Raw genomic sequence first — 18,754 nt, 5'->3', positions numbered from 1 at the left:
TTTCTTCGATGTCTTGGTCTCGCTCTCGAGATCCATCGCTCTATTGTATGCGTCTTCGTACGATGTAGGTGGAACGATTTTCATCTTCTTTCGGAGGGAATGCTTTAGTCCCTCCACGAACCATCGCTTTTTCAACCCTTCTGCTAGTTGACTCTCCATTTTTCCCAATAGTTCCTTCAACCGCCAAGTATAGGCTCGGACAGTCTCGTTCTTGTTCTGCTTCGTTCCATAGATCTCAATGACTATTTCGTTGTCATCTCTCAGGAGGCGGAACTCTATCGCAAACTCCTTCTTCAGGTCTGGCCATGTGCCGACTTTGGCCTTGTCCATATCTAAGTACCAGTCTATGGCCACTCCACGTAACGTGGCTGGGAACTGTTGTACCCAGTCATCCTGGTCTGTCACTCCGTTGGCAGACCAAATGGTTTCACTTGTACGGCAGTGCCATAAGGGGTCTTCCTTGCCGTCCCCTGTGAACTTTGGCAATTTTTGGTTACTCGCCATCCCGAGTCATCTTCCTGGGGGTGGTTGTGCCTGTGTCTATGGCCCTGCGTTGCTTCTTCCGGCGGCGCCAGTGGTGTGTCCTGCGTGGGCAACTGGACATACGGTGTTTTGCCTGTTGTGTGTGGCACCTACACCCGTACGGTTGCCCTCCCCTTCGCTCTCACCCACGCCCACTCCTGGTTCCCGTTGGTGATCTTCACTTTGTGGTGTAAGGGATAAGTTTCTGAACCAATCCCGGGTCTCTTCGATTAGATCTCTCCGTAACCTTGTTTCCTCCAAAAACTCTTCGTGGCTCCGCACCCTATGGTGTTCTGGCGACGTGTAGAAATTTCCATCGGCTTCTGCACCCTCCATGACACCTCCTTGGTTCCCCTCGGGCCACCCTTCGGCAGGTCGTCCTTCGGCAAGTTACCTTAGCCTCCGTCTACGTTCTACTTGCTACTCCAGAATCAAGGCCCTCTGCGCGGCCTCCCACTCGTTCGTTTCTGCTTTTTTATTTCTATCTTTATTTAATATATTGGGCATAAATCACTTCCGTACATAGCAAGCACACGCCATGTACAAAAAAAACTTTTATTATTTTTCCTTTCGGCCACAATTTATCTCAACATTGTGCCGGGATTATTACAGGGTTCAATTTCCCCTTCGCCTCTTGCCATCACACTCTGCGTCCCACGACGATTGTTCCGTTTGCGCGTTGTCAGCCTCTGGGTTAATCTCACCGACGGGTAGGCCCATCATGTCAATGCGCCATCCGTGTCTTCCATTCCCGAGTACGTCTAGGCAACGGCGCCAAATGTTTGCCCTCTTGGGTGAATACTTAAAGCATAAAGTACGTAATGCAGAATAATGCCATAGATATCAGACAAGTATCAGATATGTTATTCCATTCATAATTCGTCCCTTTACAAGTTACATTCCGAAGTATATAAAGATGCCGAGGGGGTGCGAGCGCCAACCGTCGCACCGCAACTACCACCCCTCAGCTGCCAACTAACCAACACAATTACAACTTAATTAACTAGTTTTATTTTCGTGTACAATATTGCCGCCAACAGTCTCTTGGAGTGGATTATCAATCGTCATATCTTCCTTCCCGCCTCTTCCCTCGATTCATGTATTGGTCAAGAGACAAGACATTTCGAATATCTTGGGAAAGTGATGCATACTCCACAAAACTAGTCGGGATCTCATTAGCCACAGGGACTTCTACTTCAGGAGGTGGTGTTTCCTTTGGAAGGAAAACTGGTTGCGAAGGCCTTGACACTGATCCAACAGGCATTCTACCATTGTTGCTACTATTGTTGCTGCCATTCCCATTTCCACCAGAATTGTTGGAAGTGCTGGCATTATTTCCACTAGTATTTTGATTTTGGTCTTGACTATGTCCTCCGGCATTCTGTCTAAAAGTGGCTATCATCTGGGACATCATGTCCATCATAGTATCAAATTTTTTCTCCATTTTCTCCACAACCACAATTGCATCATTCTAACCGAATATTCTCTCTCCCATTGAATCCGTTGAATCTACTGAATCAACTTCCTTATCTCTGTTTCTCAAAACCTCTAAAAAGTTTTCCTTTACTGGCACTGGTGGTATTTGATATTGCTGCCTTCTTTATTCCCAATTGTAGTATCTGATATCTCTATCACTCATGGAACCCTTCTGTCACACGGGTTGGCAAGATGCGTGCCTATGATACCCCTGAAATATCCCCCTTAATTTTTTCCAAACTTTTTCCCACAATTACATTCAATACAACACTTGTTATGGTTAGGAAATGAAATCCAAATGCTGTTGAAAGTAACCCTCCACTTTCTGATCACCGAGAGCCCAATCTGGGAGGGTGAGAGCATACAGTGTTGAGGGGATTGTTAGGTGCTTGAAAATTGAAATTGATTACAAATTTGGGCAGCAAGCCAGCCCCTTCCACTTTCCAGCGGGATAGAAGACCAGAAGACTTGGCGGTAAACCAGCCAAGGAGAAACACCAACACAAACAAATCAACTCTACCACAGTATTTCAGCGGGATGACTTATAACAAACAAAATCAACTCAACCGCAGTATTTCAGCCTGAGGACCTATTACAACAAATCAACTCTACCGCAATATTTCAGCGGGAGGACCTGTTACAACAAATCAAACTCTACCGTAGTATTTCAGCGGGAGGACTGAACTCACTTCCTGATTACAGACATAGAAGGCGGCCAAGCCATCCTCTTCCACTTGTGCAGTGGGAATTACAAATAAGATGCAAACAGTGATAGCTAATGGTACTGCCATTTAGCTTTACAATGAATCATTCAGAAAATGGTAGCTAATATGAAATATAAGCTATTACAAACATAGAACTGAAGGAGAAGCACGAGAACAAGGAAACGTTTTGCAAGAGAGTAAAAAACCACAATACCGAACTCCTGTTACAGAGAACAGCCTGCTACAACTCCACCAATCTGCCACCACGAACCACAGCAAACTATGGAAAGCCACACCAACAAAGCACAAACAACACTGGAGATTCACACACGCCCAAAAACCAGAATCGCTGAACACAAAATCACCGAAATCTCCCACACAAAGCACACCAAACACATCCAACAACAAACACCAAAAGGTACGGCCAGCAAAGGAAGGTACGGCCAGCAATGAAAGGCACACTCTTCACCAAAAATCACGCCCTCCAGAGGAAGAAGACGCCACACACTCATCTCTCCAACAAACGCTACCCACAGGAATCAAACCAAGCAATCCAAAATCGAGCCACAGCTAGGAGTGATGTCTCAAACTAGAAACTGCCAAAAAGCTCTACGAGGTTTTCACCCTCGAAGAAGTCTGGAATCAATCCGACAGCATAATAGTATAAGTTTTCAAAAGATATCAAAATGAGAGCCCAAGCTCTTATTTATAACATTTGCTCACTGAAATTCAAATACATCACCTCCAAATTCGCCCACATTACATGACATTTCATTTCACCCAAATGAGCGTTGCATTTCATTTCATTTCACCAACATATGGCTGCCCAAGATGCATTTTTTCCTCTCCTAGACAAGTTCGAACTTGTCCAAGGTCCACAAGTAATATTTCAAAATACTTTTCCCATTTTCGACCCCTGACTTAGGAGAAATAATAAAATCCTATGAATAGAATATTTTTCCCTCTTTCCTAAGTCGTCCAATTTAATAATTGAATATTAAACTTGGGACAAAGTATTAATATTTAATAAATCATTTTGCAAACCAAATGTCATAAAAATATTAACTTAAGTCATTTAAATGATAAATGACCAAGTCCATTAAACTACATTCTGAACTCAATTATGCCTGCCAGAAATAGAACTAAGTCACTGAGCCATTACATAACTGTCAAAAATAGCCGGTGCTGCCAGACTAGACTGAAACCCTAAAAATTTCCACACTTACTAAAAATAGTAAGTGACTCCCAACTCCATTAGGGCACAAATTGGGATCAACTGTTACTTACTAAAAATAGTAAATCCACTAAAGAGTAGTCAGATGAAGTTGCATGTCATATTGTCGGAAAACTCTTGAAAAACCCAGAAAAATGTGCTACTCAAACCCTACTTACTAAAAATAGTAAGTATGCAAACCTCAACTGAATGCAATGCATGTACATCACTGCGAAGCTCTCTTAAAATACAGGAAAACTCGACAATCAGAAATCCCGGACTCCAATTGCTTCCCACTCAAAATCCTCCCGGAAGATGGAAACCCTTATTCTGCCAAAAATAGCCTACGGGCCTCCTGAATAGGCTATTCTCCACGAAGAGTGATCACTGGCTAGAAGGGGACATTACATCTTTAGCCAAAAGCATTGCCACTGATTTAATATGTATGCTCACAATGGATGATAAATTAGTTAACTTTTGGTTTTAGCCAAGACATTAATATTTGTGTAAGAATATCTCATTTCTAGTAAAGCTTGATATCGAATAGCATCCATAATAACAGAAACATTATTCTTTCCATTCAAAGAATTAAGCACATCAACACTAAAATGCACTTGAATGTTTTCTAATTCAGACTTTGAATCCATCAATAACACCAACAAAATTAGATGGACGGTAAATCATAAACAATAGCAAGAAGATAAAATCTGGAAAACATAGAAGAGCATTGCTACTGTCAGATATTATATGTTTTTGACCATATATAAATAAAATAGAAAATAAAATAGAAAATAAAAATAAAATGATTGCATTCTACGTATGAAAGATTCTGCAAAGAAACAAGCAAACAAAGTACAAAAATTTATATATATATATGAGTTTTCATCCTGAGCATATTGGTGTCATATTTGTATACTGGGGTGTCTGGAAAAAAATTGTAACCTTGTGTATATCTTGGTAACTCGTGAGTTTTCATCATGAGCATATTGATGTCATATTTGTATACTGGGGTGTCTGGAAAAAAATTGTAACCTTATGTGTATCGTGGTACTCAAGTGCATTTTTGTGTATGAAAGTTGTACAACTACAAATAATAGGAAAAACTCCAGCTAAGGTGTGAGGGATAAACTTACACTGTTAACCATGTCTGGAAAAAAATTGTAACCTTATGTGTATCGTGGTAACTCAAGTGCATTTTTGTGTATGAAAGTTGTACAAGTACAAATAATAGGAAAAACTCCAGCTAAGGTGTGAGGGATAAACTTACACTGTTAACCATGCTACTGTTGTATAGTTTATTGTGGCAAAGTATGTACTCCAAATTTCTGTCTCTGCATCAACCAAGAGACCAAAATGAATGCTTATGTCTTTCTCTATCTTTTGCCATCAGGGATCAATATGTATAGTCAATGCAGCCAGTGAAAGGGATATGTCTGTATTTGCAGCTGGCATGATCAAGGTAACTTCCTACACCCAATTCTTGTTAGTCCACAGAAAACCCTTTGATGTGCATCTCTTCCCTTGAACTTTGGTAGAAAGAAGGCTTTCATATTTTTGTTTAATAATCTTGCTTTTGAGTTTAATTTTCTCTGATGTAAAATTAGCACTTTGATTACCTCAACCTGATAATGGTCAATGAATAACAGGCTGAAATGCAAGGAAAACGATTTTTATGCCGCACAGCTGCAAGTTTTGTATCTGCTCGTATTGGGACAAAAACAAAAGATCCAATCACTCCAAGTGAACTTGGAATATTTGGAAAACAAAATGGTGGGCTTATAGTAGTTGGTTCATATGTCCCAAAGACTACAAAACAGGTTTTTGACCTTTGGAAATCCTATATCTATTTGCATTGTTTTTTCGTTATTTTGGAGTATTTTAAATCTATGTTTGAACTTAGAAATCGATCATTTATATATTAAGCATTGTTTCCCTGTAGGTTGAGGAGCTAAAATCGCAATGTGGACATTTTCTGAGAAGTATTGAAGTAAGTGATATGAACATGATGGTTTTCAAAGTAAATGGTGTTCTACTTCTGTACAACAATAAAATCCTTGTCACAAAGCTAGAATCCATAAATCAATATCATGAATCTCCATCCCTGAACATATCAAGCTACAAAATAATTTGCTTTCATTGAAAAGGTGAATTGTCTCTTGGTTGATAACTTATTTAATGTGACAGGTGAGTGTTGATGCTGTTGCATTGAAATCTGTTGGGGAGAGGGAAGAAGAAATAAATCGCACAGTTGAACTAGCAGATACTTTTCTGAAGACCAAGAATGACACACTCATAATGACTAGCCGGGAACTTGTAAAAGGAAGTAGTAAGTCTCATTTTCTTTATATAAATCTCTCTTTGATTCCATAAGAACTTTTCCGTTGTCCACACCAATAAAGAATTTCAATCAATCTCTCTTTCAAGTCCCAGTTCTGTCACTTGCCATCTGATGTTTTTAAATTCTTATATATTGATCTCTCTTGAAATGCAATCTAGGGTTCCTTAAACATTTTTCCTATCAGTTGTGGCAGAAAACATAAAGTCTAAGACAAATCAAAGTGAAAAGAAAAGGGAAAATTTTTATACAGGTAAAAGCACTCAAAATCAAATAATCATAATCCATAGGGATAAACCAAAAGAATAAATAGTCTAACATAAATCACATAAATATAGAATGACAGTAAATCACGTAGGCTTTCAGCCAACATTCATGTGTGAAGATACATAGAAAAGATTATTAGATGTTTTTATGTGATTATCAATAAGCATGTCCTATTATCCCTAGCAGGATGGTAAGCTTTAATCCACCAAATATTAACAAGCAGCTCAAACCCTAGCTCTTTCTGATCACCAAGATCCCAATGCGGGCAACATGAAAACATACGAACACTAGAATGAGAACATAAATCATAACAATACAAGGTACTAGTGGATAGCCATCCAAATTACAAACAGAATCAAACTAACAAAATCAATCGATACCAAAAGGGTAGATAATTTATGCAGATTCTGATCAATTCCAAAATGGCAGATAACAAATGGAAATCAATCAATGCCAAATTAGCTAACTATATCATCTGATTCTGAATCAATGATAAATTGGCTAATAAGGATATGCAAATAAAAGGGATCTGATGATGAACCATCCAAGTTTTTTTAACAATAATAGCATGGATCTGGTGGTAAACCATCTGGTGATTACAATGAAAAACTTATATTTTAGGTCAATAACAACAGGCTATAAGTTGATTGATCTCTTCAATATCAACTACATCAGCTACGGATAAATTTCAATAAACAAAATAAGAAATACTGTCACTGTCATACCATACTGAACCATTGACCAAGAAACTTGTATGCAATATAAATCAACTCTGAAATTTGCTGATGGAAACAATTTGCTATTACTTTCCTCTGATCATCCCCCAAACTGGACTGGAAATATCTCATACACTAATGTGATTTGAGAAATGATGAAAAGGTAGTCAAACATTGAGCTAGGCATCCAGTTTGTAGCTGTATGGCACCCTTAATCACAATATTCTGGCCTGTCTTTCAGCAAAAAATCCTTGAATGATGACAGCGACCTCAATCAGATCAAACAGTTTCCCTTTAACAGCTGAAGATATACTTCATGAACAATGATTCCTCTATGAATGAGTACGGCAACCTTTAATTAACTTCAACCTTGTCTTCTTCTTATGCTGTGATCCTCCCAATCACAGCTCAGTCTCTTTTTTGATCTGCATAGAGAATAGTATATGCTTGAATTTGTAAGTTTGTAAAACATTAAGGTAGCAGCCTTAAAAATTACATTGGCCAACAAGATACCAAAGACGTGACAGATTTGTCTCATTCAAACAGCAGTTCTAGCATTCCAAAGCAGCTGCGATTACATGTGATATTGTATTAGGAATTTAATTAAATATGGATGGCAACCCTTTTGAGGAAAAATATGCTACTATAGGAGAAAGAACGTAGTACGGCTGGCTGAAGTCTGATTACTTCAACAGAAAAAGATATATTGGCCAAAATATATGCATTAACAATAATATCCAATAAACTTCACCCAAGAACAATTAATCTTCAGAACCACGGAATCATCATACAATGGTATCAAAAACCAAACTGAAAATCTCAAAATTCATCCACACCAAACTGAATCTCACACCAACCAAGGAATCTGAAAATTGGAAACATTCCACACTAAAATGACCCCTGAATGGAACCACTCAAAATGAGATGGGGGTTTTCATCCCCAAATCCAACATTTGCAGTGCACAACTAATCCTTGGATGACATTTTTCAAATGGGTAGGAGGATTTTTTATCCCTGAAACCATCTTCCTAAAAGGGTTTTCATCCTCAAGGAAAAGAAATCACATTCATTTTGTCAAAGAAATTCATATAATGAGCAAGAAGTCCTTTTTCCAACAACAATCCTCCTTATATAACTTTTTTGAGGGAAAATTAAAACTAAAATTATGTAATATTTATTCTTTTATTTTATTTAGCCCTACCAAGTTATAAAATAATAAAGTTTCCTTTTAAACACTCATTTTTAGGACCTTGGGCCTAGCAATTTCTTTTAACTCACTTATAAGAACCATTAAAAATTAAATAAATATGTCTTATTTTCTAAAATATAATGTAAAGTTATTTTTTGACAACTTAAATTGAATAATACACTCAAAGTTTCTCACAGAAAAAACAGAGTTCTAGCAAAACGGTTCACTTTTTAAGTTGAGGACTTGAAAAAATTATTTTCTTCAACAAACTGATGGTGATCAGGTTCTCACACTAGCATAGAACTTTTATCAAATAAACACTTATCTATTAGATTAAGCATCTACCAAAGATACAAATTTCAACAAAAACTTCATCACAAAAATTTCTACCATCATCAAAAGAATTTCAACAGAAGAAATAACACGATCTCTCCCTAGAGTGTTTTCATAAGGCCAATGTCAAGCCAACATTATTTGACATATAGTGAGAGCAGTCACCACAGGAGGAGTTGTCAACTCTTCACCAAAAGACAATTATCCACAAACATTTGCATTTGTTAGTTGTTCCTATTGTTTACAAACTGAATGACTTCTCTTCAAACACTCAAGAACTCACCAGAATAACAAGAACTAGCGAATTTTTCTGTCTAGTAAATTCCTAGGGACTCACAGGCTCAGTCAGTGCAGAAAATTCACAAGTTTCTAAGTGAGACTCAGCAAGTTTTCGCAAAGATAAGCCTGACCAAAAAACATGCCATGAATCTATAAAAGCATGCCTGACTTTTATGGAACTTTTTTCATTTTCCATCGTCAGTGATTAGGTTCTCAAAAATGAGAATTGATTGTGGAGTGATTGAAAGAATTCATCAACAGTTGGTTACAAGCAATAAAATCATTTAAAATGGCTTGCCATTGAAGGTTCCTATGGTTATGAAAGTCTTAATTTGAGCCTGATTGTGGGAGCTCTGCCCCTCAACCCACTCTACATCATGACACGGAATGTACCAGGGGTGCCGCCTGTGGATCCCACAAGGGACACTGCCCTTCAACCCTGCTGGGGGTGCCACCCCTGACCCCCCAACTTTGGGCTGTGCACCAAATGGAAAAGCAGTTTTTTTCCCTCGACTTTATTCTGATTAAATTCAAAGTAATTCAATTCCATTTATACTTGTACTTTGCTGAGACAATATTGATTCTGAATAATGCTACTATGGTAAAAATAGGCTTATGTATCATGTAGAATTCATTCTTTATGTGTCTCATCAATTATTTAAGTTTATTTTGTGTATTTATGTTAATGTTTTAGTTGCTGAATTTTTGCTAAGCACCAAGTCCCAGTCAAAATTTTATGCTGCAAGCTTTTTCTGAGTCCAAGTTTCCAAACTGAGTTTGGTACATTTGTTTTCCATTAAATTATTCCTTTGTATATTTGTAGTTGTACACATGAAAACATGTATCATAACATTTTCTTTCATTGAATTTGTTCACTTATTACATTGTACCTAGGCATTGTTGCAAGCAGCATAATTATTTATTTGTGAACTTGCTGAAACTGATTGTAACAGGTGCTTCTGAAAGTCTAGACATAAATAGCAAGGTGAGCTCTGCATTGGTTGAGATTGTAAGACGAATTCAGATTCGACCACGCTATCTTCTTGCCAAGGTAAAGATAATTGTTTTGGCCCAACATGTTTGCACGTAAGATTATCATTTTGGTTGAACATTTATGAATGTGCAATTTTGGCTTGGTATTCTTTGTTCTATGTTTCATTCTTGTTTCTGAATGATATTAAGGACCTTTGTTTTTGGAGATCTATGAGAAACACATCATATAACAATAATTAGATGAACATAACCAGTTTATCTATTTGCAAGAGAAGAAAAATGATAAAGAACCAGCTAGAACAGAAAATTAAAAGAAATGATGGGAGGCATGAGGTAGAATAGAATTTGTGCTGTGTAGCTAGTCAGAATGAGATTGATCCAATTAACTGATGCGACTGCTTTCTTCATTGTCCCATTGATCAATATCAGTATGCATCTCGCCCCTCCATCTCACTCAGGCCCCACTGCTCTAAGGGGTGGAAATAAGCCAATGGAGCCAATGATCCCTATCGAAACTCAGCGAATGCAGGCAGGGATACCCTAGTTGGATATATCCCTATCTACTGATCCACGCATCCACTAGCCTTGATCACAAGCAGGCAGAATCGCTGGGTTTGGCTTTTTGGGAAGCTATCTATTCTCTAAGACAACTCACAAAATCGAAAGGCAGGGGGAGGACTATACGTTTAAGATGTATAGTTTTGTTTTGTTAGTAATTATTAATCCCATGTCCATATCTTGTTTTCTTTAGCCCTCCACACTTTTTTTACCCTCTCGGGTGAATAACTTAAAACATAAAGCACGTAATGCAGAATAATAACGCCATAGATATCAGATGCAATATAAGAGATGTTATTCCAGTCATAATCGTTCTTTTTTCATAAGTTACATTCAGAAGTATATAAAGATACCGAGGGGGTGTGAGCGCCAACCGTCGCACCGCAACTGCCACCCCTCGGTTGCCAACTAACCAAGACAATTACAACTTAATTAACTAGTTTTATTTCCGTGTACAATATTGCCGCCAACATCATCCCCCCCAAAAGAAAAGAAGTAGTCTCCGGACGACTTAATACAAAATAGAGATGACATTAAACAGAACTGTTGATGCCAGTCGAGCCCGGAACTTATACACCTGTTGCGTCCTCGCTTAAAAACCCTTGGCTGCTACCATCCGATGCTCAAGTGCCTCTTTGACATCACAGTTCTCCTCTACCTAAACCAAACTTGTCTACAAAACATGCTTTTCAGTCTCAACCTCCACCAACTGCTACTCAAATGATACTGTCTCCCTAGCCAATTTGTCCTCGATAGCCACCTGCGCTGCCCTCTCAGCATCCAACTCCTGGGTACGCTGGGCTATGTCTCACGCTAGTACTGCCTCCAACCTGGTGGTCAACTCCTCCCGATCCCTCTCTGCATCCACCAAGGCAACCTCACGTCCAACCGAGACATACTCCAAGTTCCTCAAGCGTACCATTCCTACCTGGAGGTGGCCACAACCCTTTGGCACAAAGGCTAGGAGACACCTCAAATCCTCCATCACACTCCCCAAAGGCTGCTAACTGAACTAAATAACTCTCTGTTGTCATACAATTGCGCGGACCTGCAATGCCTTCCCTCAAACTCTGTTTGTTCGCAACCTCCAAATCCGTCTCCCTCTACGGCTTATGGCTTCCCCGCCAATGCTTAGCTGCAGGCTTCTTTCTCACAGTACGGACAACCACAACACTTACCGTGACATCTCCAATGCCCTCCGTCCAACTCCAACAAGTGTACTGTAGCTCAAAAATAAACTAGGGTCTGAGGGCAGTGCCCCCAGCGGGGTCTGGGGCAGCGCCCCAACAGGGTTGAGGGGCAGCGCCCCCGCGGGGTCTGGGGCAGCGCCCCAGCGGGGTCGAGGGGCAGCGCATCATCATTTCTATGATATTTTATGATGTCAAAACCCTTCTTCTACACTCCAATATTTTCAGTGTCCAGGCTCCAAATGTCATCGAATAATGTTGCAATCTGGTCATCTTTTTTTTTTTTTTTTAATTTTATTTTAATGTAAGTCCCCGATGGCACCCCGGCCATACAACCTCCTCGTACGGTCAACAACAGCACTGACACCTCCAATCGTACGGCCACCTTCCCGTGCGCTCAACACCCCTCCACCGTACGACTATGTCCGTGTTTGTTTGTGCGGTGCTGCGTTTATGTCTCTGGTGGCGGTGATGTCCACCGCACGGTGGTGTCCACCATCGATGTTACCATCGTATGGTGGTGTCCACCGTCGGTGTTGCCACCGCATGGTGTTGCCACCGCATGGTGTTGCCACCGCACAGTGGTTCCATCACCGGTGGTCCCACCGTGGCTTCCTTTTTTTTCAATCGTACTGTCACTGTCGTACGGACCCATACGACCGTACGTTTTTGTTTATGAAAAAAAAATCTCCCAGTCGTACGGTCAACTGTCGTACCGACCCGTACGGCCGTACGTTTTTTTGTTTTTTTTTCAATTTCCCAATTTAGTTGTCTAGAGAGTCGTCGGCTCAGGTCCCCTGTCTCTGGGATCGCCCTTCATCCTTCTCGGTTTTCCTTGCCCGAGAGTCTCCTGTTGTGGTCCTGTGCCTCTTGAGTCGCCTGCCCGGCCTCTCGAGTCCCCTTCCATTCTCTCGAGTGTCCCTTCCATTCTCTCGAGTGTCCCTCCGGCCTCTCGGGTCCCCTGCGTGCTTCGCGTGGTAGGGTTTCAATTTGGGCCCGTTGGTGGCCAATCTATTTTCAATGGCCATCCGAAGACCTGGAACCACAATTTCTACAAGGACCACGGTCTCCTTCCCATACATAAGAAAAAGAAGAATAATAAAGATTTTGAAGGTTGCGGCCTTCCACACAGAGTTCCAATCGTTGCCAATAATCTTGGGATTATCTACGTCATCAAGGTTTGGGGCGTCTCCCTTCCAATACTCTTTGTATTCCGGCAGGTACACCTCCTCTGTTGCTTGCTCTAGTTCCTCTACTTCGAGCCTGTAGCTCTGGAACATTTCGTAATCCTTCATTTGCCAATGGAAGAGCTCGTTCAATGACCCTGTCTCATCCTTGGAGCACTCTCCTAGTTTGAGAATCCCTTCATCGTTGGGCTCCCTGCAGCCCCATCCTTCGTCCCTCGGGTCGCCTTTTCCTTCATCCTCCGATTCCGAAGATGATGCCAATTCCTCGTCAACAACCTGGGTCCTCAGATCAATGGTGTACTTCCGCCCCCCTTTCTCCATAGAAAGGGTGTTCTTTTTCCAGTCGTGGTTCACCTTTGCTGTAACCAGCCACCCTCTGCCTAAGATGGCCTCGTACCCCTTCTTCTTGAGCGGGATTACCACAAAATCTAGTATGAAAGGTTGCGTGCCTATGGTGACCGGCTGGGCCATCAGGGTGCCGAGTGGCATGATGTCGTGTTGGTCTGCACCTACCAAGTTGAACGTGGGTGGCCATAGTTTTGGCTTCCCCAGCTTCTTCCACATATCCTTTGGCAGTACATTCACCCCCGAACCTCCGTCCACGATGGTGTCTTTGAGGATAGCCCCAAGAATTCCCATCTCTACTATAGCAGGATGCCGACCACTATTTAAGGCCAACAACATTGGGTCAGCCGAGGGGCTGACCGAAACTTCCGCCCGTGTGGCACGCAAAGGTGCCTGCGCAGTGGTTTGTATGGAACTAAAAATGGTGGTTCTTAACTATGGCATTGTTTCTAGAAGGTCCTTTTGTAATGTCCCCACTTTAGCAGTTGACCAAGTGTATGTGCGTTAGCCTATCTCTACATGGTCCCGAGGGCTAACAAAGGGTTTAAGGGGATCCTGGAGTGTTTGGGCCTAGTCATTTCCAGTTTGGGCCAAAACGGAGTTGATTTACTTAGTTTCAGGCATACTTACTATTTTTAGTAAGTCAGCAAGACACAACGGAGGCTAGTTTTGGTGATTGGATTCAATACTCCTCAGCAAGAGCTTTCCAACGAGCTATCACTCGCGCTATTCGGAGTCCGATTGCTAATATATTTTAATGCCTGAAGTGTTATTAAAGTAACATTTAATTTAACTGTAAAATATTAAAGTGTTACTTTAATTTTTATTTTATGGGGATGTGTGCAAATCAAAGGGGCACCCAAGGGAGACATAAGTGAATATTTTAATATGTTTTATATTGCACATCTTTTATCCCACATTGCTCAAGTGAGTTGGGTCGTCCCTTGGAGAAAGAATAAAAGGAAGCTTTTGTGACTTCATTCAGCATCTTGAATATGAGAAGAATTGGTATGTGTGAGTTGCAGATCCGTTCTTGGCATTAGAGGACGTCTATCCTCTCTTGTGACATTCTAGATGTCATTCCCCTGGGGTTTGGCCTTTGGAATCCATTGCTATCAGCTTCATTATCAAGCAGATTGGGTGCATTTCCAACTACAAGCAGATTTAATGTTTGTTCATATCTTCTTCCCTACTTGTCTGATGCTTATACCATTTTGAGGAGATGATTTTATGAAGATATTGGACCTATTGAAGACAAATTAATATTGCCACAACACTATTCACGCGGTTACTATTCACGCGGATACTATTCACGCGGTTACTATTCACGCAGGTACTATTCATGTCACTGTAGCAGCAAGATTGAAAATGATTGCTGGAGTATTATGTCAATAATGCTGGAATAATTAGTGAGTTGATAATCTGCCATGTATTTGATTTTATTGATTCTAAAAATAACATCTTATCAGCAGTAGTTCAATCTTTAGTTTGCATATTATTGTAGTTTCCTTTTTGTTCATGTTATGTGATTTCAAATCTATGCAAAGACATAAAAACAAACAAGCATTTCATTTCCGAAGCCATTAGGGGTTTAAACATTAAACGGTGAAATAAGGAGTTGGCTACGAACTGTTTGACCAAATTCCTATTAGCGGCTAGTTTAGTTTTTGGGCATTCTAGGGTGTCCATTACACCTTTACCCTTATAGGTACTTCCATCTGCAGTACTTGCCCAATGATGTTATTTTCCGCTTCCGTACGGGATGATGTACTCGCCACCTCGTTGTCCCGTCGTTCGGCCGTCATGTCTCGTTCAATATTGGCCTTTGCCTCCCATAATCTCTCCTCCATACGGGGGTCGGGATAAGTGGCCTTTTTCGTTTGGGCGCGGGTGATTGCCAGTACTTCTTTCTCACCAGTCTTCTCAGCCTTCTCAATGTTGAAGAGATTAACCCCTGCCTGTGGGCAATTTGCATCCTCATCGTCGCCTGGCCCACACCATCGACAGAGGTACTGAGGGGTGGCTTCCTTCGTGCAATCACGGGCGAAGTGCCCCCACTGATTACAGGCCCTACATTGGATAATTGGTCGGCCCTTGGCATCATACTGGATACGACTTCCGTTATTGTTATTGTTGCTATTCCTTCTGTCGCCACGTCTGTTGTCCCGGTAACCTCCAGATGATGCCATTGTGTTGGTTTGTTGGGTCGTACCCGCTGGTGCGGATGTTGTGGCCTGCTCCGTGAACAACACTTGGCTCATTTGCGTACTTCGGGTTTTCATGTTGAATGGGCACTCCTTGGTGGAGTGTCCCATCACTTGGCAAATCTCGTAGAATGCCTTCTTCGGGCAAGTACCCTTTGTGTGCCCCTCCTCTTTGCACTCAATGCACCATATGTCCCCTTCGGTTCGACTGGTGCTTCTCATTGTTTTGAATTCCCTCCTCATCCACTCCATGTCTTTCCGGAGCGCTTGCACCCGTTTGCCTGCCTCGTTGTCGCTGCTGCTTTCCTGTGACGAGTCATCCTCCTCGGACGAACTATCCTTCTTCTTCTTTTTCTTTGATGTCTTGGTCTTGCTCTCGAGATCCATCACTCTATTGTATGTGTCTTCGTACAATGTAGGTGGAACGATTTTCATCTTCTTTCGGAGGGAATGCTTTAGTCCTGTTGTGACCATTTCACACATCGCCCCATTTAAAATGGGGACCCCCCCTCTTTTTGCTCGTTTTTGCTCGCCTTTCGCTTTGCTTTTTAGGATTTTGGTAGTTTGTCAGTTGTCTGGATTAGGGTCAAGCCTTAGGGTTTCCATTACTGTCTTTTCAGGCCAGAATCCAGTCAGTTTTGAGAGCTTTTTGAGCTTCCTCTCGTAGGATGCAATTTTGAATGAAATGAATTCGCCAAAAATGGTCTATTTTCAATTGGAATTTTGGGTGCAGAGTCTTAATTTGTCTAAGTGTTGATGATGAAATGTGAATTTTTGTCCAATTGAGTAATTTTGACTAAATTTTGAGTTTTTTTATTTTTGATCCTGGGCATTGGGAATGATTTGTTTTTGCCTTGTGAAGTGATTAAATGTGTGAAAACTTGATATTTTGGCCTGTAGGAGCAAAATCGCTCCTGTCCCTCAGTGAAGGACCGGAGCTCGTTTTCAAAAATCTCACTGTCTCTGCAGGGTCAAGATGAATTTCGAATTGGAAGTGATAGAGAAAGGCGTGATCTTTCCGTTGAATATAAATTGAAGAATTTCACGAACACGGAAATGCCCCAGGGAACAAAATCGCTCCTGTCCCTCAGTGAAGGACCGGAGCTCAAAATCAAATATTATTTTGTCCTTGCAGGATTTTAATGACTTGACGATTTGAAGAGGTCCAAGGAGATGTGTTTTATCAAATGAATATAACTTGAAGTGTCGTCGTGAAGGAGAATGACCCAAATATGCAAAATCGCTCCTGTCCCTCAGTCAGGGACCAGGGCGAAAACCATTGTAGCTCCCGTCCCTCTCCCAGGGACCAGAGCGAAATCCTTCATAGGGCATGTTCTGGGCAAAGATCAAGCAAGTTTTACGTTCGAAGGCAGGAAAGGAGGTGAATTGAACCTGTTGAAGACAAATTGAAGATTACCAAACATCAACAAGGGACCCAAATGCCCAAGTTCGCTCCTGTCCCTCAGTCAGGGACCAGAGCGATTTTTGTCTTAGACAAATCTCTTGCCAGGTTACAATGAATTCCAAGGCATGGATGAATGAAAGGAGGTATGACGAGACCATTGAAGATAATTTTTGAAGTTAGCAAAGTGAGACAAAGCCTACAAGAGCAAAATCGCTCCTGTTCCTCTCCAAGGGACCAGGGCGATATAATGATTATGTCGCTTTTCCTCCAAGTTCAAGACACTCCAAGTCCGGATATAAGGTGGCAAGGACATTTCGAGGCATCTCAATCAAGAACGAAGTTACAAAGACCATTAAAATGAAGGATTTGCACCAAATACCCTAGTTCGCTCCTGTCCCTCAGGAAGGGACTAGAGCGAAATTCCTATAAGGGCCTAGATTCTGAAAGTTTATCAAGTATTGAGCAACCAAGAAGGATCAAGGGACTACATTTTACCCAATGAAGGTAATGACAAGTTGAAGAAGGCAAGGACGAGCTCAAAACCTTGAAGTTCGCTCCTGTCCCTCTCCAAGGGACCAGAGCGATATCTACTATATTTGCCAATTCATGCAAAATTCATGCCAAGTCAAGGTTTTGCGAGGTCACACAAGGTCTAAGGCGTCTTAACAAGATGATATACAAGGGTTTTAAACGTCAAATGAATACCAATTTGTACAAAGAAGCTATTTCGCTCCTGTCCTTTGGACAAGGACCAAAGCGATTTTTATTAAAACCTTCATTTTCCTTCAAATACATGTCAAGGCAGGGTCGCACAAGGTCAAGGACGTTATTTGGAAGGCAATGAACGAAGAACAAAGATTGAAAGGTGGTGAATTTAGACCAAGACACAAGGATCGCTCCTGTCCCTCTCCAAGGGACCAGGGCGATATTTGTTAAGTCACTTGTTATCCGTTGAAGATCACGTCAAGGCAAAGTTGCACAAGGTTTAAAAACATCATTTGGAAGGCGATACAAAGGAGGTGAACGTTAAGATGTTACCAATTTAAGCTTGAAATGGAGAAAACACATGGATCGCTCCTGTCCCTCTCCAAGGGACCAGGGCGATGATCCTCCAAACATCAAAAACGCCTTGTAGAAGTCAAGTGAAACAAGCATAGAATGAAGAAATAATGTCATTATTCGCCTTATGATGAAAACTGGAGATTAAAGATACAAGATCTAAGTGAAAACATCTAGATCGCTCCTGTCCCTCTCCAAGGGACCAGGGCGATAATGGTCATAAAGGGCACTCGTTCACACAAGCAAATCAATCAAGCTCGAAGAACCCAACGAAAATGGAAAATTCAACGTGGAGATGAAGACTTTGAACGTCAAAAATGCAAGGATCAAGACAAAGTTAATGGATCGCTCCTGTCCCTCAGTCAGGGACCAGGGCGATGAGGTATGTATTGTTCATCTTCAAAATTTGGCGCTTAAACAAATATTTTTGAATCTATTTTAAATGCTAAAATTCGATAAATTAAAAGATTCAATTAATTAGCATTTAAATATTGCGTTTGATATTTATTAATTATTTTTTTGCCTTTGTAAAAATCGAGTTTGACAATTTAAATAATAAAGGCATTTAATAATTAATTATTAATCAATTAAAAAAATTAAATGAAGCGCTTGGTTTATGGAGGTCGGCCTTTTATTTTTATTTAAAAAATCGTTTTAATTGCCTTATTTTTACAAAGTCGGCCTAAGTGAATTGGTGATATGAGCGCTTATAAAGGGTGGTGAAGATTGTTATTTTCACATTACCATTTTATCCTTCAAGTGCGATTTGAGGAAGACAAAAG

General features: G+C 40.8%; 1 protein-coding gene across 2 annotated transcripts in view; it reads left to right on the top strand.

Annotated features, from left to right (window-relative positions):
* The window catches only part of LOC131054616 (uncharacterized), a 246,999-nt gene that overhangs the window by 214,906 nt on the left and 13,339 nt on the right, over positions 1 to 18,754 (top strand). For both annotated transcript variants that reach the window (XM_057989172.2, XM_057989164.2), the window contains 5 exons: positions 5,306 to 5,374; positions 5,562 to 5,732; positions 5,855 to 5,902; positions 6,100 to 6,241; positions 9,988 to 10,085. In XM_057989172.2, coding sequence (XP_057845155.2) covers positions 5,306 to 5,374; positions 5,562 to 5,732; positions 5,855 to 5,902; positions 6,100 to 6,241; positions 9,988 to 10,085 — 528 coding nt within the window. The remainder of the gene's footprint in view (positions 1 to 5,305; positions 5,375 to 5,561; positions 5,733 to 5,854; positions 5,903 to 6,099; positions 6,242 to 9,987; positions 10,086 to 18,754) is intronic.

This window comes from Cryptomeria japonica, chromosome 2 (assembly GCF_030272615.1).
Source record: "Cryptomeria japonica chromosome 2, Sugi_1.0, whole genome shotgun sequence".
NCBI classification, from domain to species: domain Eukaryota; kingdom Viridiplantae; phylum Streptophyta; class Pinopsida; order Cupressales; family Cupressaceae; genus Cryptomeria; species Cryptomeria japonica.
This window is presented reverse-complemented; position numbering and strand designations above follow the sequence as displayed.